Raw genomic sequence first — 27,792 nt, 5'->3', positions numbered from 1 at the left:
ATTGAACTGACGACTTACCAGTAGCTGTAAGTTCTAACACTGGAATCAGCTATCTGAAGAGATCAACTCCAATTCCATTTCGGCAATCATGGTGGTTAGAGTTGTTTGATCGTTGACCAGAAAACTCTTCTCTCGATTAGAATTTTCAGCTGAAGTAATGGCACCCAAAACCAGTCGTGGTCATAAACCATCCTACCGTGTTGACCCTATCCCTGAGGAATCAGAAAGAGATTCTGATCCTAAGAATGAATCGGTGACTAATACTGAGGCTTAGGAGGAGCACAGTCATGTTGATGAAGCCAAGGATTCTCAACACTTCAATCAATCAAGAAGAAGAAGGGCTGAGAGGGAAGAACGCAAGGCCAGGAGTTCTCGGACCACACAGAGGGATGAAGGAGCCAAAGGTAGTAAAGGTAGTTGCCACAGTTCCAACAGAAAAGCCAGGGAGAAGACAGAAACTGAGGCTGATGACAAAATTGATTGGGATGCCGATATGAACCATTACAAGAAATCTTCAAGAAAGAGTCAGGTTCCTAAGGTCAAAAGAGGCAAAAACGATGTTGATCGACATGATTATACCTCTTCATTAAAAATTTCATTTCCAGTGTTCAAAGGTGGGAAGAAAGATGATCCGGATGTTCATATCCAAGCCTTTGAACAATATGCTGAGTTGAAGAGTATCGATGAAGATAACCGGGGAGAAACTTGCCTCAGACATTGAAGGATGCAGCAAGGAAATGGTACTACCATTACCCAGCTTGCCAACTCAGATCATACAACAAACTGCTCAAAGATTTCCGACTGAAATATTTAGACAACAAAGGAGATGAGGATATCCTATGTGAACTGGATAAGATAAAGCAAGGAAAATTATCAGTCAAAAGTAATGTTGAGAAAATCAAGGAGCTCACCAGGCAGCTGCAGGAACCACCATCAGACAAGAGGTTGCGAGCATGGTTTCTAAATGGTTTCCACAATAGAAAGCTTAGGGAACAGGAGGTTCCCGCACCAACAAAGAAATTCAATGATTTGGTGCAACACGCCCTGAAGCTCGAACGACAGTCAAAGAAGGAGAAGAATCACAAGAAAAGGAGGTGCAGTGGTAGTAGCTCTTCCACTGAGAATTCTTATTTCAGTATCACCTCCAGTAGCTCTGAATGTAGCTCAGATGAAAAGAGCAAAGACAAGGCCAAGAAAGGGCCTTGGTCTAGAAAAATTGATGAGATGGCCCGGCAAATTGCTGAAATCAGCCAAACCAGACAACCTGTGATGAGAATGGAAACTTGGCGTTCAAAGTGTAAATCCAAAGATCATGTTTCCAATGAGTGTCCACAATGTACTTACTACAAAGCCTATGGCCATTTATGGAACAGCTGTGGTATTTGTATTCATCCTTTCAAGAAGGGAAAAGATCTGTCTGTGGTGGCATTTACAAATGCTGAACCAGTTAGAGCGGAGACTACTAGTGTAGCCCAAGCAGAGAAATCAGGTACCAGTGGCACTGGTGCTTGGCATGATAGATACCAAGGAGGTACTGGCCGGGCCGAGGTCGTGGTACTTTCCATAACAGAAGCCTGAATTGTTATACTTGTGGCAAGTATGGGCATTTTGTGGCTCAGTGTCCAAAAACACCTACTGGTGTGGCTACTGAGGCGAAGGCCCCCGAGCCAGTTCCTATAAGAGTAGTTACATGCAGCAAAGGGGTTTTCATATAGGAAATTCCAAATGAATCGGTAAAACCAGTCAATCCTAAAGGTAGCAAATGGGCTCACCAGGGAGAGGTGTGGAAGGCAAAGGGTAAAGAAAAGGTAGTCAATGAATGGCAGGAGCAAAGAGAATTGGCGAAAAAAATCACAGAGAATTTAGCCAAGAAGCTGCCAGAGCAGCCAGAGAGTTCTGATGCTCAGGTCATTCAGAAGATACCATCCCAGTCTTATGAAAAAGCACAACCAGATCAGTCAGGATATGGGATTCCTGAGACCATGTTGGCTGCAGTTCAAGGACTGATGGAAGAATTAAGGACTGATAGAAGAGTTGAAGGCACCGGAACAAAGGAATGGTACTATGGGAAAGTTTCTCATTCTTCAAGTTCTCATAACAACTCTGATCATGAGAGGGAGGAAATTCATGTGAAAATTTGTGACAGAATTCAAAAACTCACAATTGAGCTAGATGACATTAGAAAAACTTTGCCTGAAGTAGCGAAGTTCATCAGACAGCGAAGGAAGGCTGAGGTGCAGGCAAGAGCAGTTGACTTGGCCACTGTTAGAGATGATGAAGTGACAATGATCCAGGTAGATTACAATTTGCGATTACAGTGGGAGCCACTATCTGGTGTCATACTGGATGGAGGAGCAGGAGTATATATCCTGGGGGCACATCTTCAGCAAAGGATGGGTATTACAAACCTGAAACTAGCACCTTTCAAAGTTCGAATGGCGGATCATCGCGTGGTGCAGGGAACTGGTATGATAGAGAGTCTGCAGATAAGAGTAGGCAAGGAAAAGTTTAAAATTAGATTCCTAGTACTGGACGTGCAAGGTGCATATGGAATGCTACTGGGCACCCATGGTGGCGAACGACACAAGCTGTTCATGACTATGCCAATCAGACTCTAACATACAAGGTGCCATAGCAGAATTCAGATCCAGACAAACAATACTAGGAGCTCGAGAAAGTAACTGAGACCTGAAGAGCTTTGCCAGAAGTATGAGGTAAAGAAAATTGAGAGGATGCTAGCAGCAACGAATATTTTTCCACTAGCTGAAATAGACCTCAATGCAGTCTTACTGGAGAAAGATAAGGCCGAAAAGCAAAAGAGGCAATTTCCAAATCAGTTCATTGAACTGAATTCTGGGGAGCGACCAGTTCAGCTAACTGGAAGACCAGAAGACCCAGTTGATTCCAGTACACCAGCGGATTCTGAACAAGAATATTCTATAGACGATACTAAAATTCAGAATAGTGGTCCAGAGCTTAGAGGACCGTCTTGGAATTATAATGAGGAGTAACCAAACGAAAAGGTGGTGGGCCTAAGTGGTTACTTCCAGATGATCAGGAAATAAAGGAATGGAATTTGGGTTCAGAGAAAAATCCTAAAATGATCAAAGTCAACAAGTATCTGAATTCAGTAAAGAAAAGGCCCGACACATGTTTCAACACTACGAAGATGTGTTCACATAGGAACATACTGATCTCAAGGGAGTAGATCTAGAGGTATGTCAACATCGAATACCATTGAAACCAGATGTCAAACCAATACGGTTGCACGGTACAGAATGAATCCCAATTATGCCAAGAAGCTCAAGGAAGAGATTGATAACCTTCTGAAGGCTGGATTCATTACTGAAGTAGCCAGTAGTGATTGGTTATTTCCCATTGTGGTGGTACCTAAGAAGAATGGAAAGCTTCGAGTCTATGTGGATTATCGGAAGCTAAATGCTCAGACCATCCAAGGATCCATTTCCCTTACCCTTTACGGACATGCTGCTTGATGAAATTGCAGGTTATGAGATGTATAGCTTTATGGATGGTTATAGTGGTTATAACCAATTACAGATTGCTCCTGAGGACTAGAGTAAAACAACCTTCATTAATGAGTGGGGAGCATTCATGTATCTGGTGATGCCATTTGGTCTTTGCAACGCTCCAGTGACTTTTCAACGATGTATGATGGAAATATTCAGTGAATTTCTCCACCGATTCCTTGCTATCTTCATGGATGACTTCACTGTATACTCAACAGAGGAGAAGCATTTACTTTTTTTGGAAATGGTTTTTTAGCACTGGCAGGAAAACGGATCTTTTTGAACCCATTCAAATCTGTTTTCTTGGTCTAGAAAGGACAACTGATGGGACATGTAGTGTCCAAGAATGGTATAGAAATGGCCAATGACAAGATTTAGAGTGTCCAACAGGCCAAGGCTCCTCGCAATGTATCAGAGTTAAGTTCTTTCTTGGGATATATCAATTTTTATAGAAGATTTGTGCAACGTTTGCTTCCCAGGCATTACCTTTGTGTGAACTCACGAAGAAGACTAGCAAGTTCAGTTGGACTGCTGAATGTGAGGAAAGTTTTTAGAGTTTAAAGAATGCTATTATCAGCAAGCCAGTACTTCGACAACCGAATTGGGATGTCATTTTTCATGTACATGTAGATGCTTCAGGACTGGTGATGGGAGCAATATTGGCTCAGCCAGAAAGCAGAACTAATTATCCAGTATATTTTTCCAGTCAAAGATTCAGTCAGGCTGAACAAGGCTATACCACTACTAAAAGAGAAGCCTTAGGAATGGTTTTTAGTGCTACCAAATTCAGACATTATTTACTGGGAAAGCTATTTCATTTTTATGTGGATCATCAGGCATTATTATTTTTTATCAACAAAGTCATTATTCAAGGCAGACTGATAAGATGGATGATGTTCCTGATAGAATTTGAGTTTTGCATTTTTCATATGCCTTGTAAAACCCATTGTGGTGCTGATTTCTTGTCCAGAAGTACGGATGGCTACTCTGAAGCATCTTTGAGAGACGAGCCTAGATGCAAAACTATTTCAGATAACATTTGAAGAAACAACTGATCCAGAGTTGTATGACGTATATCAATCTCTTTCTGAAGGAGGATTCCCAGACAACTGGACTCAAAATCATAAAAAGGCTCTGATTATTAAGAGTCTGAAGTTCACCATCATTGGCGGATCACTTTACAGACTGGGAGTAGATGGGGTTCTTCGCAGATGTGTGCTGACGGAGGGACGAATGCAAGTTATTTCAGAGGCACATAATGGGGATTCTGGAGGACATTTCTCTACTGATATCACTTACAAGAAAATTTTGTAGGCAGGTTTGTAATGGTAAACTTTAATAGCTAATTTTAGAAGCTTTTGTAAAACATGTGATATATGTCAGAGGATGGGCAGACCCACAGCAGCAGATATGACTCCTCTAACTCCAGTCTAGCCGTTGTGCGTGTTTATGAAATGGGGTCTGGATTTTATGGGTCCATTCAAGAAAATTACTCCAAGGAAGAATAGGTATATATTGATGGCTACTTGCTATATCACCAAATGGGTGGAAGCTAAAGCTCTTCCCGACAACACTGCGAATTCCACTGCTGTGTTCTTATTTGAAAATATTGTTTGCCGGTATGGATGTCCTGTGGAGATTGTATCTGACCAAGGAACACACTTTATAAATGATACTATGGACATTTTAATGGAAATGTTCTCAGTAAAGCATCAAAAATCAACACCATATTATCCTTGATGCAATGGGCAAGCAGAGAGTAGTAACAAAACTGTCAAGACCATTCTCACTAAGATTGTGCAGAAAAAGCCACACCAGTGGGATTTGAAACTTCAAACAGCTCTCTGGGCATATTGGACAACCTATAAGGTCACCACTAGACTGACACTGTTTAGAATGGTGTATGGCATTGAAGTTGTCATACCCATGGAATTTGTAATATGTAGTAGAGCAGAAGTGGATGGGTGGACGGTCGATCCCTACACAGAGTCCGGTGCTCTACTAGTTATTTTGTCATAAACTTTTTGATGTTATGGTATACTCAAATTTTGTCATTGCATTAATACATGGTTGCCTGTTCCATTTAGATGGGCATTTAAAGATTCTCCGTTGTCATTTTCTCATGTCTCTGTGCACTCTATTTCACTCTTCACTATATTCTCTCTCTCTCTCTCTCTCTCTCTCTCTCTCTCTCTCTCTCTCTCTCTCTCTCTCTCTCTCTCTCTCTCTCTCTCTAGGCTTCCCGCAACGCGGTGTACACATATATTCACCCTCCACAATGTTATATTTTTCTTGAGTACGCTTTCATTCATAACACCCATTCAGGGGTAGCACTAGTCGCTAGGTACCTCTGGATGCAGTCTGGATCATGGCCTAAACTCCATGCTTGGTCGGGCGCTGAGAACTCCTCCCCTATGCAAATGCTTCTGCAGCTTTGATGTATATTGAAAATTGTATATTTTGTGCATAGACCCCCGGGGAGGGGTATCTCTCAACAGTGGCAGCGAAGATGTATGCTTAAAGTGGTTTTTCATGCTAGGAGGCCTCCAAACTGGGCTAATTGGGATGGTATATCAAAGTGTTCTAAATGTGGATAATGTATCCAGGAATATAGTGCTCAAGATGCTCTAGAAGTCCGTCCAGACGGCTTGTCAAACAGGGCTACGATGTGAAAAATAGAGCAGTCTAAAGTTAGAAGGTCTTGCAGATTCCAGACGTGCAAGGAAAATGAGGATAGGTGGCCCAAACTAGAACACACAAGTAGGTGTGTAAAGCTTAAGTTTTGGAGCATGCCGGTCTTCTCGGATTGTCAATCGGAGCTCTAGGGAGCAAGTTATGGCCATTTGAAAATTTGCTGGGGCCCAATTGTGTGCCCACTTGGTCGTACTAGAAAGAATGCCATCTGGAAGTTTTAGAGCCTTGCTAAGGTTCTGAGGGGTAGTACACTATATGTGGAGTTGATGGAAAGTGGCAGGTCATCAATCAAAATCCCAGGCAGTGAGTTATACCAGGATAACATTCGGGGCACAGACTCGGAGTAGGGTGTCAAATGCTTTTTGCCCATTTTTGCGGCTTGGGTTTGTTGGCCCAAAAATATTGAGATGTGGTGAGTTCCATGTGGGTTAAAGCCAACAGTGGGAAGTTTTAGGTGGACTTTGTGGCTTGGTGTTCCAATCACCGGGTACCAAATGGCAGCAGTTTGAAGTGGTGGGAGGAAAAAGATCTTTCATGCAATGAAGGCTTGGAAAGTTTGAAGGCTTTGGGAGGCCAGTTGATGGGTCGCAGCCATGTGGCACGCAAGTAGTCCCACATGCAAAGGCAAGAGCCTCCAAACGGGGGTATTTAGGTAGGGCCATGTGCACTTGGGTATCACATGACAAAGGTGAGCTTGTGGAGCTCGCTTGCCTATGGAGGATTTGCACAGGCGCTGCGTCGGTGGACGCATGGTGGAAAATGGTGGCCTGTTAGGGTAAAGGCGCTATGTCTTTTAACGCCCAGTGTCCAGCTAGGCGGTGGCGGCAATCTCTTGACAACGGTGGAACTCTCTCGGAGCTCGACGCTTCATGGCACCAGATTGGGGTTGATTCGGGGCGGATCCGACACGGATCAGAGAGATCGGGCGTGGTTGACGGTTCCTGGCTACCCGGCGTGCACAGCGCCTCTTCGAGGGAGGGAGATCTTAGAGATTCAAATGGCATCTCGATAGAAAAGAGATCTGCAGACACAATTTGAGAGAGAAAAAGAGCTTGGAATTGTGTAGGGTGAGAGCAAGAGAGAGGTAGAGCAGGTCACAACAAAGGGAACTCTTGAAGTCTATGTGCAATTGGAGCAATCGCAAAGGAGTCGCCATTCGGGTGTTCTTGACCACACACACTGTTTTGCATTGAGGCAAAATCGGACCTGCAGTGCACAGAATAGGGAAAGCATTGCAATGGGGGGAATTGAAGGCCTAGAGTAGCGGGGCTTGGAGGGACTTGGAATGGTAAAGTCAAGAGCTCGGAATTGGGGAGAATGGGTGTGTATTGACAACACACACACACACACACACACACACAAACACACATACCTAATCACTTTGGATTTGTTTTCCTATGGAATCTAAGGCTTAAGTGAGTGGCTTTAAACATCATAAGGGTGATATTTGTCCTCCAGATAGGAAGTACTACAAATCACCTTCACACACTTCCACTAGACCACTACGCTGGCATACATCCTTGCATGGCGGGTATTGAGTCAGGGCTATATCAAAGAAAGAGGCCCTACCACCTCTCCCACGTCGGCCCTTACTCCCACCACCCCACTCTACGGAGTAAACCACTCCCACCTACCTTTTCAAAATGGAAAATCTACAGATCTATATGAAGGTTGCAGTGTGGGATGTTGTTTGCAAGACTTTTTGATTGGACCATACTTCCCTAACCAGCTCAGTATGTAGCTCCCCAATCAGATCTGGGTATTCTTCATAGGATTACTTCCCCTTTAAATTTCTTGCCTTAAGCTATGGCGGACATCGATAACAAGTGTCCTTCATTAATGACACCTGCCTACCACTTCGAACTCTTTTTTGTTGTTGGTTGTGATGGTGGCAAGTAACATTTGAAGGACTTACCATATCTTGCATGCAAGTGGTTTAATGGCGGTGTTTTTTCTTCCTTGATTGTACATTGCCCAAGTTACACATGATGAATATACATATCTTTGTTACCTATGGATGATTGTCTGTTTTATGCTGTGATGGTTGAATTCATCCTACACACACTAATGGTCTTGGAAGCCTTCCAAGCTGACCAAGATCCTTTGTTAAATTTCTGAGCTTACATAACCTTTAATTCTCCTATTACAGGATGTTCCTAATTCCTGGCATGAGGATCTTATAAGGCTGGGCTATTCTGAGCAATTACCAACTGTTGCATACTTCATACAAGGGCTTCTTCTCTATATCAGAGACCCTCTTTTCCATACTACTATCATTGAGCATGATTTGGCATGTCTCATGACTGGTGCAGGTTTTAAAGGTATGCTTCTCTCTACTCTGGATGTACCTGCCTAGCTTTGCATCTATGCATTAGCCAAGGAAAACCCGGCACTGGCTATTGATAAAGTCAGAGAAATTAGTGCCATTATCCCCAACATCACTAATGAGGATACGAGAGAAAGGATGGAATGGTGGGAAAGATCAACTTCTATCATGAGAAGATTTATGGAGATGCATGGGAAGAAGCTTAGGAATGACCCTTTGATGAGACAAAGGAAGAAGGGCATGCTGCAGGGTGCCCCCATGTTCACCCTCTCACCACCCTCTAACCCCATGAGCAACCTAATACCTGACAAATTGGATGAGGAGGAGCAAGCAGCAGTCAAGGAGGAATTTACTATTGCAGGGGCAGCTTTGGAAAAAGCTTCAAAACCTATGGAAACATATACTGACCCTTTCATTGCACATAGACGGTTGGAACCTATGTTACATGGCACTCCTCAAAAAGTTTGGGGTTTTGGCAATTATGCCCTACTTGCCGCCATCAATGAGAAATTCCTACTTACCCTTGTCAATGATAAGGACAAAGAGGTAGCAAGAATTGGCCTGCAGCAAATCCTCATGATGAATTCTTCAAATATCATTGAGCCCTATCTTATTGGATGTCCCTTCACCATGGCATAGTTTGAGACACAGCGATGCCCCATCAATCTTGGGTGTGTCTTAGGAGTTAAAGGTGTTATATCCCTAACCGGGAGGGACCCTAGCTATACTACACAGCTATGGAACATTCACCGCCCCTTCATCAAATGTGGTTGTGATCTCAATGGTGAACGAGACCAATGTAGAGACGGCAACGTTCTTTGGTTTGATCATGCTCTATGGCTTATAATGTTTAAAGTTGCTTCATTTTTTCCAGCTGACTCTTTGAAGAATTCCACCCTAAAATTCCTGAAATGGGTGTCTACTGAAGGACAAGAAGGAATCAAAGCACTTCTCATTCACCATATGTACAGGGAAAGGCTCCAAGTATACATCAAACAAGCTGCCTTATTCCAACAAACCCCTCTTGATGCTCCAAATAATGAGATGGAAGCCTTCCTTCAAAAAGCTGTGTTGCCTACCAGAGAGTCTAGCTCTGACTCTAGGCATGGCAAGAGAGGACGGGTTGACCAAGGTAGAGGTAGACTGAGGAAGGGTCAAAACGCGAGATACTTAACTCAGCCACCTACTACCCCCCCTTGGAACCCAGTATTCTCACCCTCTGAATCCTCTGCCAGTTATTCTACTATTAGCCGCCCTGTGGCACAAGCTACAAGACCATCCCCTACTACCCCTTGTTTTACCCCTACCCCTACTGCTACTTCTCGTGCTCGCTCTGCTATCACCCTAGGATGTGTTCCTAGTGCTAAGAATCTCATGTATTTCTAGTGATTGCAGGATGATACCAAGGATAAAGTTGGTAGATTTTGTCTAGTATCAAATCAGCCATGCAAGTGTCGTACCTTCGTGCATCTTACCTACAGAAATGCCTTTATGGATGTAAGGTCTATCCATGACTTTTTTGGCCTTTTTTTGTATGGATTAGATATTCCAACTAATGAGCTATGGGACAAACTATGTTTTGCCTGGTCCTTTATGGACCCCATTAAACTACAGATATGCATGCTAAGGAAGTTTTTTCTACTACTGAACTACCTCCATGCCAGTGCAATGATGCTACCCCCAGTTATTTGAGCAGTCTAAAGCATGTACTATTTTTTGATCTCAAGTACATTGATGATCAGAATATGAGAAGCATTCTCATGAAAGGGCTTAATCATATCCCTTCCCAACCTTTGTGCAAACATATTGCCATAAATGAACTCTGAATGTGTTTTCCCAACATAATTAAGAGTGGCATTTTACCCCTACCTCCCCATCTTCAAGAAGATAGGATTAAAAACCTATTTTGGGCATACTGTGAAACTACACTACCATCCAAACACTCTACAAAAATGATTGCCCCTATGGATCGACACATTGAGGCCCTTAAAAGCAAATATTTTATTACATGCTTGGACAAAGCTGCCAATAATCCTGTCTTCATATGTCCGGCCTTCATGACTCAAGAAGCCAAGAAGAGGCTAGCAGAATGTGATTTTCTGCCCATTAATATGTCCCAAACTGATATTTTGCAAGCAACTGGTGATTTCCTCACCAAGTATCAAATTAAAAAACCTCTCTCCTTTACCCTACCTAATGGCTATGTATAAAGCCCATAAAAACACCTTTAGGTGGATCACATGTGGGTCTAATTGTTGTTTTTTGGAGGTTTCTTTGCTCTTAGCATGCATTCTCAAAACATGTATCCCATGCCTAAAAAATAGGGCACACTCAATCAACTAAAAAGCCCTGTTATGTTGCAATATCAATCTACAATCTTGGTGGGTTGTAGACTCACTATATGAGGTTATCCTAAATCTACCAAGAAAAGTAACCTTTGTATTTTCGGCTGATGTCAAAAAATGCTATGAGAACATTCCCCACCAAGGCAACATTGGAATCATTACCATCATGAACTCCCTCATTAGCTATGTCTTTGATCAGCATGGACCTTTCATCTCATTTAAGAATTTTCCAAGTAAGTGTGCAAGTGGAAATTGGTCGCAGCAACCTTACAAAAACCAGTTATCCTTTGACAAGAGACAAGTCCTAGAACTGAACTGCTGGCTGATTAACAATATGTACATCCAATGTAATGGAAAGGTTTACAGGCAGATTAATGGGATCCCCATGGGACTTGCATGCTCTCCCATTTAGTGTAACCTTTACCTACATGCATTGGAATACAACTACATTAACTCAGTCCTAAAAGATCCTCTTCATCGGCATCACCTTCTCCATCTCAAAACTCCCTTCAGGTTCTTTGATGATATTTTTTGGGTTAACAATGAGCAACCCAGGTATTTCACTATCACCAACCCCATTTATCCTCCCTGCCTCTCAATAGATGACAACAATACCATTTTTTTCGAAGGCAAAGGTATCATCACAACTTTTCTTAGCATGAAGCTTGAAGTACATCATGGGGAACTACATAGATCCAGGATAGACAAAAGTATGGTGGTACCCGCCCATGTTCTAAAATTTATCCACAGAGGCAGCAGTAGACCTTCTAATTGGGCTCACAAAGTCATAATATCCCAAATCAAGCCCATCATCTTTTGTAACCACTTTATAGAACAATCCTGCTTTGATATAAAAACCCTTGTACAAGCCTTTTGTCAGAATGGCTTTGAGAGAATTAGATTATGGAGAATCATCTAGCAACACTAGAAGCCACAGAAAATCTGCAATCATGTACAAACTTCAAAAAAGTCAACTTATGCCTCAAAGGGTGGGCACTAGGTCCCTAATGGGGACCTAGTGCCCCCATTAGTGGACTCTCCTACAAACAATTGACCTTGTGAAAAGAGGAGGGTTTTTTCTACACATATCTAATCACTTTGGATTTGTTTTCGTATGGAATCTAAGGCTTAAGTGAGTGGCTTTAAACATCATAAGGGTGATCTTTGTCTGCCAGATAGGAAGTACTACAAATCACCTTCACACACTTCCAGTAGACCACTATGCTAGCATACGTCCTTGCATGGCGGGTATTGAGTCAGGGCTATATCAAAGAAGGAGGCCCTACCACCTCTCCCACGTCGCCCCTTACTCCCACCACCCCACTCTACGGAGTAAACCACTCCCGCCTACTTTTTCAAAATGGAAAACTACAGATCTATATGAAGGTTGCAGTGTGGGATATTGAGAGCTTGAGTTTGCAAGACTTTTTGATTGGACCATACTTCCCTAAGCATCTCAATATGGAGCTCCCCAATCAGGTATGGGCATTCATCATAGGATTATTTCCCCTTAATTTCTTGCCTTAAGCTACTGGGGACATTGATAACAAGTGTCCTTCATTAATGACACTTGCCTACCACTTCTAACTCTTTTTTGTTGTTGGGTGTGATGGTGGCAGGTAACATTTGGAGGACTTATCATATCTTGCATGCAAGTGGTTTAATGGGAGTGTTTTTTCTTCCTTGATTGTACATTGCCCAAGTTACACATGATGAATGTACATTTTTTGGACTTTTTACCTATGGATGATTGTCTAATTTATGATATGATGGTTGAATTCATCCTACACACACACACACACACACACACACACACACACACACACACACACACAATGTATAGAGCATTTTGAAACCTCAAATGCAAGGTGGTCGAGCAGTGCATAGCATCACTTAACAAGAGAAACAGAAAACCGTCTCTCTCTCTCTCTCTCTCTCTCTCTCTCTCTCTCTCTCTCTCTTCAAGAGCTTTGAAAGCTCGCAACCAAAACAGCAAGCATGGGGAGACAGCCTGTATCGGGTGAAGCAGCCCTTGAGCAATACATGGGGCAATTGAATGCTTGTGAGCCAAGCAGGTAGAGACTCGCTGGCAATTGAGGGAGAGGATTGCACAAAGCAATCAGGCAACGTGCAAGCAAGCAAGCCAAGCAAGGGAATTCAAGCTCACGACCAACAGAGATCGAGAGCATCTGCAGCAAAGAGAAAGCTTCGATTAGGAGATTGCACAATGCAATCGGGTAGTGTGCAGGCAAGCGAGGCCAAGCAAGGCAGTCACGAGCAGAACCGGGCACACACACCCCATCTAAGCTTGTCATTTTTGACAGTCTGGCAACACAGAGAAGAGAACAAAAAAAATTAAGTTTTTTTTAAAACTTTTGACTCACACATTTTGTGTGTGCAAGAGTAGGTTCACCCCCCCTCTCCGACTTCAGTCAAAGGCTTGCTCCCTTGGGGGGGACCTCAATACCCCGACAGCCCCGACTCTCTGACCCCTCTCTCCTACCACACTCCGACTCCCCAGACCCAGGACTCTCCACTGAGCTCTGAAAGATAGACATCAGTATGAGAGAGTGAGTGACAGCTGAGAGAGAGAGAGAGAGAGAGAGAGAGAGAGAGAGAGAGCTTGAGAGATAGCGGACACATTGTGTTCGGCTACAGACAGCGAGTAAGCCCGGACATCACCCAACATTGACCCATTTCTTCGACATTTCTCAGCATTAGAGACTCTCACACGGCGGTGGGAGGCGACATCGGCAGCAATTTTTGACACTAATTTGATGATTTACTAGCATTTCTCCTCCACGGCTTTGAGCACCGGCTATTGGCATCAATTTACAACACTAATTTAGCGGCTTGGCTTTAATGGTTCTTCTCAGTGTTTCCCATTGGCTCGGCATCGGCCTTGAGCTTGACAATTAGCCATCCCAGCATATTAGTTTCGACATCGATCAGGCAACTATTCGACTAGCGAGCTTCTGCCCGCCGGCGGTAAAAGCTCACATCGCGCGTTTTCTCGACTTTGAGCATAGGCGGCCATAGCATTGGCACTTTTGCCCGGATGGCGAAAGACGTCTCCGACAACCATCCCGGCTTTTGGACTTCGACGATCATCTCCAGTTTTGGCCTCGACGACACATACCGTCAGATACGGCTCTGACGGACCATTCCAGAGCAGGTATTTTCCTTGAGCACACACAGCTCTTGGAAAGCATTTTTGATCGATGTGTTCATCGATTGATGAGATAGTAGTTGCCAGTCTCTCAGCGGTTTTTCTCAGAGGTTGTAGTGCAACTTGTGTGGAGCACTAGAGAGCAATTTTTTGCACAGTTTGGTGCAGTTTCAGGCTATGTATGCTTATGTGGATACAGCTTGAGCTAGGTATAGCTTGCAGGTAGCAAATTTACAGGTTTATAGGTGTTTTTCGACACGTACACATCCATAGGGCCAATCGGTCAGGAGTGAGCTAGTTTGCTAGGCTTTTGGCAACATATGTAGAGCATTTGTGGATATGTTTACTGAGACACTATGTGTCTAGTTTTCATGCAATTTGGTAAGATTTTTTGGGTTTCTACTCAGTTTCCAGGGAAACTCTATTGGATTTTTCCCAGATTCTTGCCATGGTTTGCATGTATTCACAGTTTTCTCTCCAATGGTTTAGCAGTCAAGTTGACTCCCACTCTGGCAATTATCTGTAGTTTTTTGGCTTGCGGTTTGCGTTGAGTTTTGACTCATTTTGCAAAGGAAATTCTCTTCGTTTTTCCCCGTCGTCTCGCTATAAAAGTTTGCAGTGTTATGCCATCTTCTACAGTGGTTGATATATTTTTAATTTGACAGTGATCGAGTGCTTATTCTCACTTTGACGATTTGACAGGTTTTGTTAGTTTGGACACAGTTTGGTGTTCTTGTACCCACTCTCGCAGGAGTGAGGATTGTGATTGTGTATGCTTGTGTGGCTACAAATAGACAGTCACAAGTTTCACAGGTTTTTGCAGATATTTTGCATGCAGTTTCTCTCGTGGGATGTGTTTTGAGTTAGTTTTCTCTCTACTTGCGTATATGGTTATGCGCTTTACGCTCAGGTGAGCAGTTTGTCCCAGTTTATGCTTGCAAAATTTTCAGATTATGGAGTTGCTTTTAGACATATAAAAGCATTAGTTTTGATGCGATTGATCATGCTTTTGAGCATTGTGTAGTGGTTGAGTTACCTCCCACTTTGTTGCCAGTTTGGCATGGTTTATGGTTGAGATTGGACTTGAGGTTTTGCTCAGTTTACAGCATGGGAGATTCTGTTAGATTTTTCCCAGATTTCTCTCCATACTTTGGTTCTTAGCCATACATTTATGGTATGCTCGCAGTGGTTATAGGTTTTCTTTGATTTTGCTTCATATTCCCACATCGACGCATATTCCGAGAGTGAGACTACGCATGCAGGTTAAAGGTTTTTGCTACTGAGCTACTGGATGGTTTATGCTTGATTAGGATAGTGGTCGAGTCATCTCTCACTTTGTTGCCATTTTTGCATCACTTATGGTAGTAGACATGTGTGACATTGAGACGGTGGTCTCGGTCTTGCTGATCCATGCGTTGTTGGCATTGCGATCACACAGGGCACATTAGACGCCGTTGTTTCAGACGTATGAGACAACAGCAGAGATGTCAGTAGTAATGTAGATCTTTCTTTTGGCGAGAGCTTCTCCATCTTCTTCTTCTTCGATTTTGTTGAGGGTGAAGCGAGCCCAAGGAGTGGCTTTTCCTTTTGGCCAATGAGAGCCCTAAGAAGGGAAGAGATTTCGGTTGTGCGTACCTCTGTGATGAAGGCAAGAGGAGGAAAGCTCCATCATCGAGGTGGCACCAACGAGGGTTGCCGAGGTCCATTTTTTTCGTGCCGGTTGAGGTTGTGTCAATGGAGACGGTTGCACTCGACAGCATTAAGTAAAGAAAAGAAATCATTGCCCACATTTTGGCATGTTATCCCCTTTACCCTCTCTATTCTACTATTCTTCTACTCGTGTCCGCGGTGTCGAGTGTGTGTAGGCAGGCATGCCCCCATCAAACCAGTGGTGTCTTGTGAAAAAGAGAGAGAGAAAGAGGCTCTTGGTGCACGTGGGAAATTGTGGATTGTGCCATGTGGTGTGTGTGTGTGTGTGTGTGTGTGTGTGTGTATGTGTGTTGGATTGTGGTTTGGTACAATGTGTGTGAGTTGACAGGTATGCAGGCGGTGGTCTACTACAATAATGTGTCTTTCAAAGATGTATTTTGAGAGGACAAGGGTGTTGTGGAGCTATATAGGGGAATTTGTTTGTGCAAAGGGCATGTTCCCCGTTCCCCCTCTCCATCTTCTGGTGCCCCCACAGAGCAGCACACTGATTGCTCCTTGGTGATGCATTTGTAAGCAAAAATGTGGCAGAGTGTTGGCCAATTTTTAATGGTGATGAGGATGTTGACAAGTGGCTCACAAATTTTGAATTGTTATTGCTATCATTGCACATGTGGAGTGATGAAGAAAAGCTGGAGACAGTGCCATTGTTGTTGCAAGGTAAATCGAAGGCTTGGTTTGAAGGTTTGAAAGCGGTAGATAAGCAGGATTGGGTTGATTTTTGAGAGCAATTTTTGAGTCGATTTTGCAGGGTGGTGTCAGCTACTGAAGCGGATGCGAGTATTGAGATCCTATGACAGAATATGGGTGAACATTTTGACGCCTTTGTGGATAAGTTTGAAGCATGCTGGGGAGATCTGATGGCTATCACCCAAGTGGCCAATGCAGAATTCTTCAAGCGAAAGAAGTTCCTAGCTTGTTTGCATCCGTACATTCGAGAGAAGGTTGGCTATGAAGATCCAAGAAGCTATGCCACGGCTATCAAGATTACCAAGGTGAAGAGCAGAAAAATGAAAATAAAGTTGGAGTTAGGCTTATTAAAGCCTACAGATTGTATGCCTACTGCTGTGGTAGCAGGGTGTTCTATGGACCAATCGTGGATGGTGCCAAATGTGTGAAGGGCAAAGCCTGTTAGGGTAAGGCCTCTGATCAATTCTGTTCGTTTACAATCATCTATTTGTGAGGTGTTTATGCCAATTGTGGAGGAGCTTGTCACTGAAGATGAGCCTTTTGTTAAAGAAGATCTGTATGTGGAGGAACTAGCCAATGCCAAGTGCCCAGTGCAGCCAAAAGAGGTGGAGCCTGTTGTTTTGGCATGCTTGTATGAAAGAGTAATAGATCATGGCCAAGTTGTAGGTGTCGAGAGCTTGCGGTTGGATAAAAAAAGTGGGCACAACAATGATCCAACTTTTGTGGATGCTGATACCGAATTGGCCTATGGTGAATGTCATGATTGTGACTATGTTAACATCAATACATCTACTCCTAATTGCAGATACGCGAAGTGCCATGCCAAGAAGGACCCCTGTGCTTGGATGGTCACACCCCTTCGCCCAAGAGACGTGCCTCTTCGCCAAAAGCCACACTCCTTCGATGATTGGTCATACCCCTTCGCTCTACGGGTGTGGCTCTTCGCCCAATGGTTACAGATCTTCGTCGAAAGGATGTGTCTTTACGTATAAAGTCATGTCTCTTCACCAGGAGACATGTCTTTTCATTTGTGTCTCTCGTCTCCTATATAAGGAGCCTATTGTATTCAGTTTCAAGCATTCAATGAATCAACACAGAGTCTTCTTAGTCTTGTTTCTGATTTCAGTTCAAGTTTCTTAAGTCTTAATCATGAGTTTAAGTACTTAATAAAGGATTAGTACCTAGAATCCTCACAGTGGTATCAGAGCAATTTTTTTCCCGGGACCCGAAGGTTGTGAGCCTCTCACCGTCGCTGCTACCCTCTCCCCCCCTTCCCAGAATTGCATGGAAGCAAAAGAAAGATGGACAATATACAACCCAGCATGAGGTAACCTTCTCTTCTAAATAAATACAGTCAAGCAGAAGACAGAAGACAACAGAGATGGGTGTTGTGGCATACCGGCTGCATTCCTGGAGTAAGCCTCTCCAACAGGAGGTGCCTCTTCGCGTGGATGGGTTGCGTCTTTTCCCATGAAGAGTTGCACCCCCCCCCCCCCATTGTGCATCTGATGCGCGCATGTGTATCTTGGCCATCCCTTCACCCGGCATCACACGCGCTGTAGCCCACGCTGGCAGCGTTTGGCATTTTTTTTCTACGCAGCATATCGTTTTCACTTACCAACACTTGAGTATATGTTAAATTGCCACCCATTAAAATTTTAAGGGGTTTGGCGGGCCGCCCAAAAAGGTCAAGTGGGCACCCTCTTGGTACCAAACATTAAGTTAATACTCCACGACCAGCCACAGCAAATTAACCAACTCATCGTGGGCAGCCAGCGAATTGCATATAGTGTAAAAGTATTAAACCCAGCAACAGTGCAATACTAAAAAAAATCAACACAAAGGTTCTTATGCCTAGTGGCTGGTCACACTTGGCTGGACTAACCCAATTTTAAAAAAAAACCTCATGTGAACTCAGCCCCAAGAGAAAAAAAATAAGCCTCTATGTGAAAGCAAGTTAATTCTCCCAATTCAACTTATGTACAAAAAAAAATATGAGGAAGAGCCAGTGATCCCATTTTTTGAATGTTGCTCTTCCAGCCTGTCCTCCCAGTGAGGGCTTTGTGTGCACTTTGCATGCGCGGGACATTTTTTTCTCATGGCCGACAAAGTCTTCGATATGCCTCCACCGCATCTCTCGTACATAGACGAGATTCTGGACATTGTTCTCCCGAAAAATTCCCGGACACCCGACGTGATTGTCATTCCATATACTCCCAGAAATAAAACCAGAGCCTTTCTCGGAACCGGAACCTCTCTCAGAACAAGTACCCGCACTTGTTCTCGCATTGGCACCAACAGAGAGCCCTCTTTCAGAACCCGTTCTAGAACACCCATTACTCGCTCTAGAGGCCAACCTCATATAGCAGGAATACAAGTTGTATGTGACACATCATCATGCCACACATCAATTATTCCCTCGAAGTAATTGGCATGGCCGAATCACAAGATGGCAAGAACTCTATTCCACCTAAGGACCCGATAGCAGTTCTTAAAGAGTAGATGACAACACTTTCCACAAGCCTCGCATCACTTCACACTCGCTTGGAGCAGATGCAGACACAAAATTCTTCACGGAGTCATGCTACTACTTCTCTGCCATCTTCTTTTGAAGCTTTAGTGGTTGACCAAGAAAAACCACTCAAACCAAAGGCTTCAAAACTCAAATTTTCTCACCCAAAGCATGGTTTCTTAGAGACAACTAGACACAAAGTACCTTCAGGCGAGCAGCAAAAGTCTCATCATGAATATTCTTGGAAATGCTATAGTTCTAAGCAACCAACTTCTTATTTGAATCATCAACAACAGAAGCAGCAATATGAAGCTTCCAACAGATCATCAACAATATCAAGATGGGCTTACTTAGTGGCACATATATCCGACCCTAGTCGAGTACTCGATCGTGAACGCCGTGACGCTAGACAAGTTCCCCCTTGCGAGCCATGCCCTACATTTAAGTCTTTCTTATCTGATGGTGGTAAAGTCAAAGATTTATTGATCCTTTCCTTGTGCAAGAGGATCCTTCAGAGGTCTAAGAGGAAACAACTCCCTCAACCTCCCCCTTCTCAATTGGAAGCCTTAATACCCACTGAGAAAGCTGAAGATTTAGGTTATTGTGTAACACCCAACAAGCACAAAACCCTTTCAATTTACCGTGATCCAGGCAGAAACAATAGCCTCGTCACCACCCGTGCAAAATAGTCCTTGGCTTTGAACAGATACCCAATGCCGTGGTGAATGAAAATTCTTCGATAACTTGAAAACTAAAGTCCTTACCTCAAAAAGTGCGATGGATGACTTAATTATAGACTCTTACAGCACGAATTTAGTCTCTGCAACTGTATCGTTGGACACAATTTGTTCCACAGATAAACCTTTACAGATGGAAATACCTCCAAACACTACTCTATCTCAGTCTACGACATCCCTTCAGGAGGATCTTACTGTTCCAGATAAACCAATGGAATACCTTACAGTTTTTCAACCAATGGTCATCACTCAACAGAAACCTCAAGTCAGTTTACCAATAGTTTCACTTGAAGCAGATAAATATTCAATCTTTTATTGGACAAAGCTCGAAGTTACAAAATTCTTTGACAAATACACTTATCAAGTTGCAGATATGATCAGTTTTTAGGTTGACAAAATAGCCATGGTCAATAACATGCCATGACGTGGGACTTAACAGAAAGAGCTTTGGATGTAGAAGCACTACAAAAATACGTTTTCCTTCTCCTAAAGTTTCTTCTACTACCCTGGGTTTTATTTAAAGAGGGAGTGAATGTCACGATTGTGACTATGTTACAGCAATACATCTACTCCTAATTGCAAATACGCGAAGTGCCATGCCAAGCAAGACCCCTACGCTTGTATGGTCACACCCCTTCACCCAAGAGACGTGCATCTTTGCCAAAAGCCACACTCCTTTGACGACTGGACACACCCCTTTGCTCTACGGGTGTGGCTCTTCGCCCAATGGTTGCAGATCTTCGCCAAAAGGATGTGTCTTTACGTATAAAGTCATGTCTCTTCACCAGGAGACATGTCTTTTCATTTGTGTCTCTTCGTCTCCTATATAAGGAGCCTATTGTATTCAGTGTCAAGCATTCAATCAATCAACACAGAGTCTTCTAAGTCTTGTTTATGAGTTCAGTTCAAGTTTCTTAAGTATTAATCATGAGTTTAAGTACTTAATAAAGGATTAGTACCTAGAATCCTTACAGTGAAGATGATGAGGCTATGATCTTGAGTTTCTAAAAAACGAGAGAGGAGGATAGAGATACAAGATGGGAGATAGAATCCGAAGAGCCGATGCTGGTAAAGGTAAATTTACCTTGATATATGCATAAAGATGTGGTGGTTGCCACTATGAATGAAGAGCAGGTAAGAGTGTCGGAGCTTGAAAATGAAGACTTGCAGGTGAGGGTGCGGTGCTATGCAACACCATGCTGATGACGATGCTCATCAAGGTGGCTATGGAATGTGCTTTGATAGTATAGCATGTACAAGGGTTTCCCAAGAAGGAGAGAGATGTTTTGGCTAAGGAAGAAGAACAAGTTGAAGGAGATGGCACACAAGAGGTGTTGGATGCTCATAAAAGGGAAGAGCAACTGTTGTTACCTATGGATTGCACGAGAGATGCATTGGATACGGGTTCTTTTGTGCAAGTATTCTTGGATGATGAGGTTGATTGGGGATTCGATGACCCAGTGGAGGAATCATAGGTGCTTGTTGAGAAAGCATTAGCCATGATACATGTTAAAGGTAGCCTTGTGCTTTGTTTGTCACTAGACGGGGAGAAGCTTGAAAAGCAAGTACAGGTGGTTGATCTTCAAGAGGTGTTGGTAGACCCCTATGGTTGGATGGTACGAAAGTGCTAGAGGATGCTCGAATCAAGTGCATGGAAGGTAAAGAGGAGAGCAGGGCGTTAAAGATGGAGCCTCTAGTGTTACAAGTGCACTCTATGAAAGGTGGTGGAGATTCCCAGGTTGGGGCCAAGCTTTTAAAGGGATTTTGTGTGTGGTGGTTGAAAGGTATTCTTATAAAAGCAGTTGTGCAATGGGATGTTGAGCAGGTACAAGGTTTGCTTGAGGAGGATCTCACTTTATACGGTTGGGAGGGAGGGCATGGTATGTTTTAGTGTGAATGATGATGTGCACCCAGAGAGTGGTAGTGTCTTTTGTGGTGTTTCTGGAAGTGGGCAGTATGCCTATAGGCGTTGGGAGTGGTGGAGATATGTTATGGACATGATATGTTTCTTCGGTTGGACTCGCAGAAAAACCTTATCCCCTTCTTTGAAAGTTCTTTCTGAACGGTTCTTATCTGCATAGTGTTCTGTCTATCCTGAGCTGCCTGAATGTCCTGGCAAATAGCTCTAGTCTGTGCTTCCATATCTTCTAACATATTTCTAGAGGATTCTACCCTGATGGTTGGATCTAAGAAGTTTAGTGGTGCTAAACAGTCCTGTCCATAAAGAGCTTTGAAAGGTGACATTCCAATGCTTCTGTGTTTGGAAGAGTTGTAAGCATACTCCACCAAAGGTAGGTACTGTAACCACTTCTTTGGTTCTTGCGAACAATAGGCTCTGAGAATGTCCTCGATGACTTGATTAACTCTTTCAGTTTGCCCATCTGTCTGGGGATGATACATTGTACTGAAAGCTAATTGTGACCCAATAGATTGGAAAAGAGAAGTCCAAAATTTTGATGTGAACTTGGCATCTCTATCACTGACGATACGCTTGGGCAGACAATGTAACCTAAAAATCTCCTTGATGAATACTCGACTAATATCTGAAGCAGTAAAGGTTGTCTTTACAAGTATTAGATGAGCTACTTTTGTGAGCATATCAACAACCACGAAAACAGAATCATAACCTCCTGTAGAAGGTAATCCTGTAACAAAATCCATACTAATGCATTCCCATTTCATCTGGGGTATGTCAAGAGGTTGAAGTTGCCCTGGTAACTTGATTCTTTCGGCCTTTATCCGCTGACAAGAAAGACACTGCCTCACATAGCGGAGTATGTCTCCTTTCATTCCAGTCCAAAAATAACTCCTCCTAACAGCATGAAGAGTCTTAGCATAGCCTGGATGTCCGGATGTAGGGCTATCGTGTGCTTCATACAGAATAGCCTTCTTTAGAGTTGGGTCTCTGGGTACACAGAGTCTATGTCTGTAGTAAAGACATCTTCCCATAAGAGAGTAATCTTTAGCTTCAGGCATCTTATTCTGCTGGACTAGAGATACTATACGCTGGTATTCTGGATCTACTAAAGATGCTTCTTTAATTCTATCCCAGATAGGGTTATTTGGAATAGAGATAGCTCCGAGAAAGGATTTTTGGCTAAGACCATCTGCAACTGCATTTTCCTTTCCTGGTATTACTTTATGTCAAGGTCATATTCCTGTAATAGCTCTATCCATCGTCGTTGTCGCATATTGAGAATCGGGTTGGTGTCGCCTGAGACAGTCAGGTCCAATCGTGTAGGCACCAAGTAGAATATCTCCACCACCCTCAACTCTTCTCCCCAACGTATGTTCTTCAAATCGGTAGCCAGACATCCTAGCTTTCGAGCGTTGATGTAGTAAACCCCTCCTGGAAATGTCCAATCAAGTTCCCATCCTTTATCAATGCAAGTGGAGTGTGGCGTATGAGCCTTCATCAGTATCTCCATGACATCTCGCCTGAACTGGTAAACTGGGGATCTTCGAGCTTGCTCATAAATAAGCTCAAACACTTGGAACTTCCGATATTTGAGCACGGGGTCTTCCTGTAACACCAATGTAAGGAATTCGGATCAACTACCTATATACTTTTAGTTCCTTATTTAAATATTCAAACAATACAACTTTATTTTCCAGCCTAACCTAGGCTCTGATACCAGGTGTGAGGTCCCTACCCCGCCATATCAGGACGGCGGATCTAATGGTGAACCTGGTGGCCACTAGATCCATTGCGGAAGCAAACAAAATGGTTCAGGGTTCGACTAGCGGACGATCTCTCATCATCACAGGTGAGTCGAGTTCGAGCCTACTAGCAAGGAGATCTAGCTCCACCTTGCAGGGGAAGCGTACTTAAACTATCTAGCGATCCTAAGACCCACCTTCCAAGAGGAGAGAAACCCCGAGCGTCTTTTTCCCCATGTTTCAGAGGCACGTACCCTCGAGATTTCACCGCTCTAGGGGCAATGAGTATTACTAATATCGAAGTAAGCACAATGGGGACAGAGAGTTCCCGACCAATCGGGACCACCCATCTCGTAGGCATTGGCAACCTGAGCCAAGCCCCCACTTTCCACCCCCACACTCACACTTCCTTGTGTGACCTAATTACTACCACAAAGGTTGTTCAACATAAACATTCCTTGTTTTAATTCCGAAGCACATTGTTCGTTAAGACAGCCCTTCAACCAGTATTGCAAACAACACCAAGACAGAATTCTAGTAAAAATTCTACTCAAACTTATTCATTAAAATTCCAATGTTCTGGAGGTACAACATCCCCCCTCCAGCGAGAGTTCACTCCTCCCGTTGTTGCCTAGGTGCCCATACAACTAGGTATGTCCACCGCATAGAAAGCACGTCATGGACACTCCCACCGCATAGAAAGCAAGACGTGGGTTCCCACCGCATAGAAAGCAAGTCGTGGGTATCCACCGCATAAAAAGCAAGTCGTGGTTTCAAGAGCCCTTAACGAGGAACTCTGCCCCCTGTGATCAGTAGGGGGGTCAGGACTGATTCAACATTGGAAATAAAATGAACATGTCGAGCTAAATTTTCCCTAGCAGACATTCTTTCCTATTGCAACCAGCATACCCATCAATCATTTCCTTCCTACTTTAGAACTTAATGTACAATGAATTCAATGCCGAGGTTTCCGTCGGATTTCTCCAACATGTTTTGGGATATGTTCATTCCTAACTAAACGTGTGCAATGCTAAATTAAACAATTTGAATGAAATTATGACCTACCTCTTCCATTTCTTCGTCGATGGCCCGTGAGATGGCTGGTATTTGTTCTTCCATGGGAGCTTTTCCCTTCCCATTGACATTGCTTGTTCCTACCTCGCGGTCGTGGGCACCACCGAAGCGAGTTCTCTTAACCGGAGCCATTTTACTCACTACTTTAATTAATTAGCTTGGAGAAAAAGCTAAGGTTTGCAAGCGTCATAACAACCCAATAGATAGATTAGCAACATTAATTAATCCCTCCTATATGAGAGGTCTAGATTTCTCATATAGCAATCATTATGAATGACACATAATCCTATGGGAACCGGATCTAAAGATAATTACTCGGCTTACATGATTAAGAATAATAGGATTTAACTAATGGAATTACCGGAGAGATGAATTAAGTATGATTATTCTCTTTCCTAGCAAATAGATGGTGCAAATTCACCTTATGCATAGGTGTGAGGAAAGTCAACTCTTAGAGACTTAACGACGATTAATTTTTCCTTAATTACATCTTAATGCATAAGGGAAATGAATTTAATTTAGCTACGATATTAATGAATGATAGAAAGAGTGATTCTCATCAATCTACACAATTACCAGCTTACCGATTAATTACTATGCTACCTAGAGAGAGAAAATTCTAATAATCATGCACTTAATCGTTAATTAAGAGTGATGAATGGCTGATAATTCAGCTATGGGATGATGATTACATGATATAATATGGTTAAGGAGAAATTAGAGAGTAATTATAAAGAATTACGACTAGGAATAAGCATAATAGACGAGGAATTTAGATGGTAATGAAAAGAATTTACAGAAGGCATTAATTAAACCGTGGTTATCGTGATTAAGGGATGATAATCTTCTCGATTCTCTGATCTAATCAAGCTTCTTGAGGCGAGAATTCGATAGCACCTCCCTCCTTGCTTCTCCTTCAAAAGGTGTGTGTACCGGCAGCAGCTTCCCAGTGTGTGTGGGTGTGTGTGTGCACTATGTGTGTGTGAGCATATGTGTGTGTGTGTGTGTGTGAGAGAGAGAGAGAGTGGTCCTTTAAATAGGCTCCTACAGGCTGAAAATCAATTTGTGCTGCTATAAGCATCTGAGTGAGCACTCAGTCCTTGCATGGCAGTCCTTGCATGGCAAGTCTAGTTGCCTACCCACCAAGTGTCCAGTTGGTTTAGTTAACCGGCTCTCACACTTAGCTTGGAAACTTCCCAAAGACTTCCACAAGGCAAGAGGGTGCCCCCTAGCTGCTAAAGCTGGTCTGGAGTGGCCTAGAACCTGTTCCCACACAGCCCCGGGCCCCCGATGCCTGCCCGGACAAATTTATGAAAAATTGGTTTTAGGCTAAAACGGGTCATACGAGTCGGATTTTGATGTTGTAAATTGCTATACGGAGCTCTAACTAAGACGTACTGAACCGAGTACCTGCCATATTTAGCAGCCCCCGGGGTCCAAAATTGCATTTTTTCAAATTCAGGGTACGGGTGTAGTTTTTTGAGACGGTCAAAACTAGACGGGTCGGGCGACCAAAAACTTTCTATTTTTGGAATTTTTTTACAAAAATTATTTTAATTCACATTTCGAAGCTTTAAAACATTCTAAACATCATGGCACTGACAGAGTCTGGAAAACTGCTAAAAATAGTAACTTATTCCATTATGTTTATTTCATGGTACAATGGTGCTCTTTTGATTGGGGTTAGAGACCTTACATATGGATACCTTGAGCTATATAGGGGCATCTATTTATGAGCTGGGCGTGCTCCCCGTTTCCCCTCTCAAACGTCTACAACATACATGTGGAGGTGGGCAACTTGTAGTTCTTTGTCTCTCCCTCGTACCTAAGGTGGTAGCCGATATCTCATAGGTGTTCTCTCTCTCTCTCTCTCTCTCTCTCTCTCTCTCTCGTGCATCAATGATGCAGGTCATAGGAGCCCTGTCTCTCTCTCTCTCTCTCTCTCCTTCTCTTTCACTTGAAGGACTCTCCCGTGAAATAAAGGAGGCTTGTACAATATAATGACTCCTCTCTCTCCCTCGTTCCCTCAATCCTCTGGTGGTAGGACAAACTCTCTCTCTCTCTCTCTCTCTCTCTCTCTCTCTCTCTCACACACACACACACACACACACACACACACACACACACACACACACACACACACACACACATGGCACTCAGAATCCTCTCCCCCCCCCCTCTCTCTCTCTCTCTCTCTCACACACACACACACACACACACACACACATGGCACTCAGAATCCTCTCCCCCCTATAGCTAGTATAGATGAGCATTTATATGTTCTCAAAACCAAATTTCTTGATTAGTTCCTCAAAGGCAATTATAGTTTGAGAATCTAAATCCTCAGATGCAAAGGACGATTGACATTGTGGTGCCTTGCCAAAATTGGAAGTTGCAAAAGGTCGGCATAGTTCTACTATCTCACCTCCTATACTTTGTGTGGCCACATGAGTTTGGCATGTTTATCTTTTAGCATTATCTATAACTATGCACCGTGTGACCACCACCATAAAGCTTAGTCATATTGGATCTTTTCCCTAGTCATTGTATCTACACATAGATCTTCCTGCACAATGTGAACGATTTCAACTGAAGAAATTTGTTTTGTCTTCCTTGGGAGCTCATGCACACATGCAACCCCTTCACTCTATAGTGCGGAAAACTATGGACAGTGCCCTTTTTGCCTTGGAGGCCCCTAGTTGATAGAGTTATTTTCATGTAGAAGAACGGATAGAGAAATAGCTAGTAGAGGGGTTGATTCTCTCCCGATCTCTTGTCCAGTTTTGAATAATGAGACCTACGTTTTCTCACCCTTACTGTGAGTTCAAAGACACAGAAGCTGATGATTTGGCTATAAAATACTCTCCCGGAGCTTTCAATGGGTCAGATGTTCATTGGTCAAATTCTCCCATCCCCAACCCAAGTCGCGCTCGCATCTCCGCAAAAAATGATAACAGTGCCTTTATCAATACATCAGATGAAAGCCCCCTTATCTAGCACCACTTGCAACCACATGGATTCTGTTGTTTTTGCTGTTTTTTATTACCGCAACTATGGTATGTGGCTTCAATTTTGGCCGGGAGGCAATTACCTGCAAAGAAGATGATGAAAAAGGCAGAAAATCTATGGCATCCGCGAGCTTCAACAACAATGAGATAGGGAGGCTATCCATTTATGGCCTAGAGATAATCCCCAAAGAGCCTAAAGAATCATATAGTAGTAGCTTTTGTGGTGTGTCGGCTTGGTCATGCAGAGATGCCCGATGTAGAAACATCAAAGGCTATCTAAAATGGATTAAAGACTATAGTGAAAGCTTGAATAGCATAGCTACATTGCTCTTGTTGGTGAGCA

General features: G+C 43.2%; 1 protein-coding gene across 1 annotated transcript; it reads left to right on the top strand.

The window, feature by feature from the left end:
- Nucleotides 1–5,854: 5,854 nt before the first annotated feature.
- LOC147439016 (uncharacterized) lies at nt 5,855–17,546 on the top strand. The gene is made up of 2 exons (XM_086484972.1): nt 5,855–16,428; nt 16,520–17,546. The coding sequence occupies exon 1, from the start codon at nt 8,686–8,688 to the stop codon at nt 9,184–9,186; it is 501 nt and encodes a 166-aa protein (XP_086341098.1). The 5' UTR covers nt 5,855–8,685; the 3' UTR covers nt 9,187–16,428; nt 16,520–17,546.
- Nucleotides 17,547–27,792: the final 10,246 nt, after the last annotated feature.

Source organism: Adiantum capillus-veneris, chromosome 16, assembly GCF_014529385.1.
Source record: "Adiantum capillus-veneris isolate H3 chromosome 16, ASM1452938v2, whole genome shotgun sequence".
Classification (NCBI taxonomy): domain Eukaryota; kingdom Viridiplantae; phylum Streptophyta; class Polypodiopsida; order Polypodiales; family Pteridaceae; genus Adiantum; species Adiantum capillus-veneris.
The sequence above is the reverse complement of the archived record's forward strand: the minus strand, read 5'-3'. Positions and strand labels throughout refer to the sequence as shown.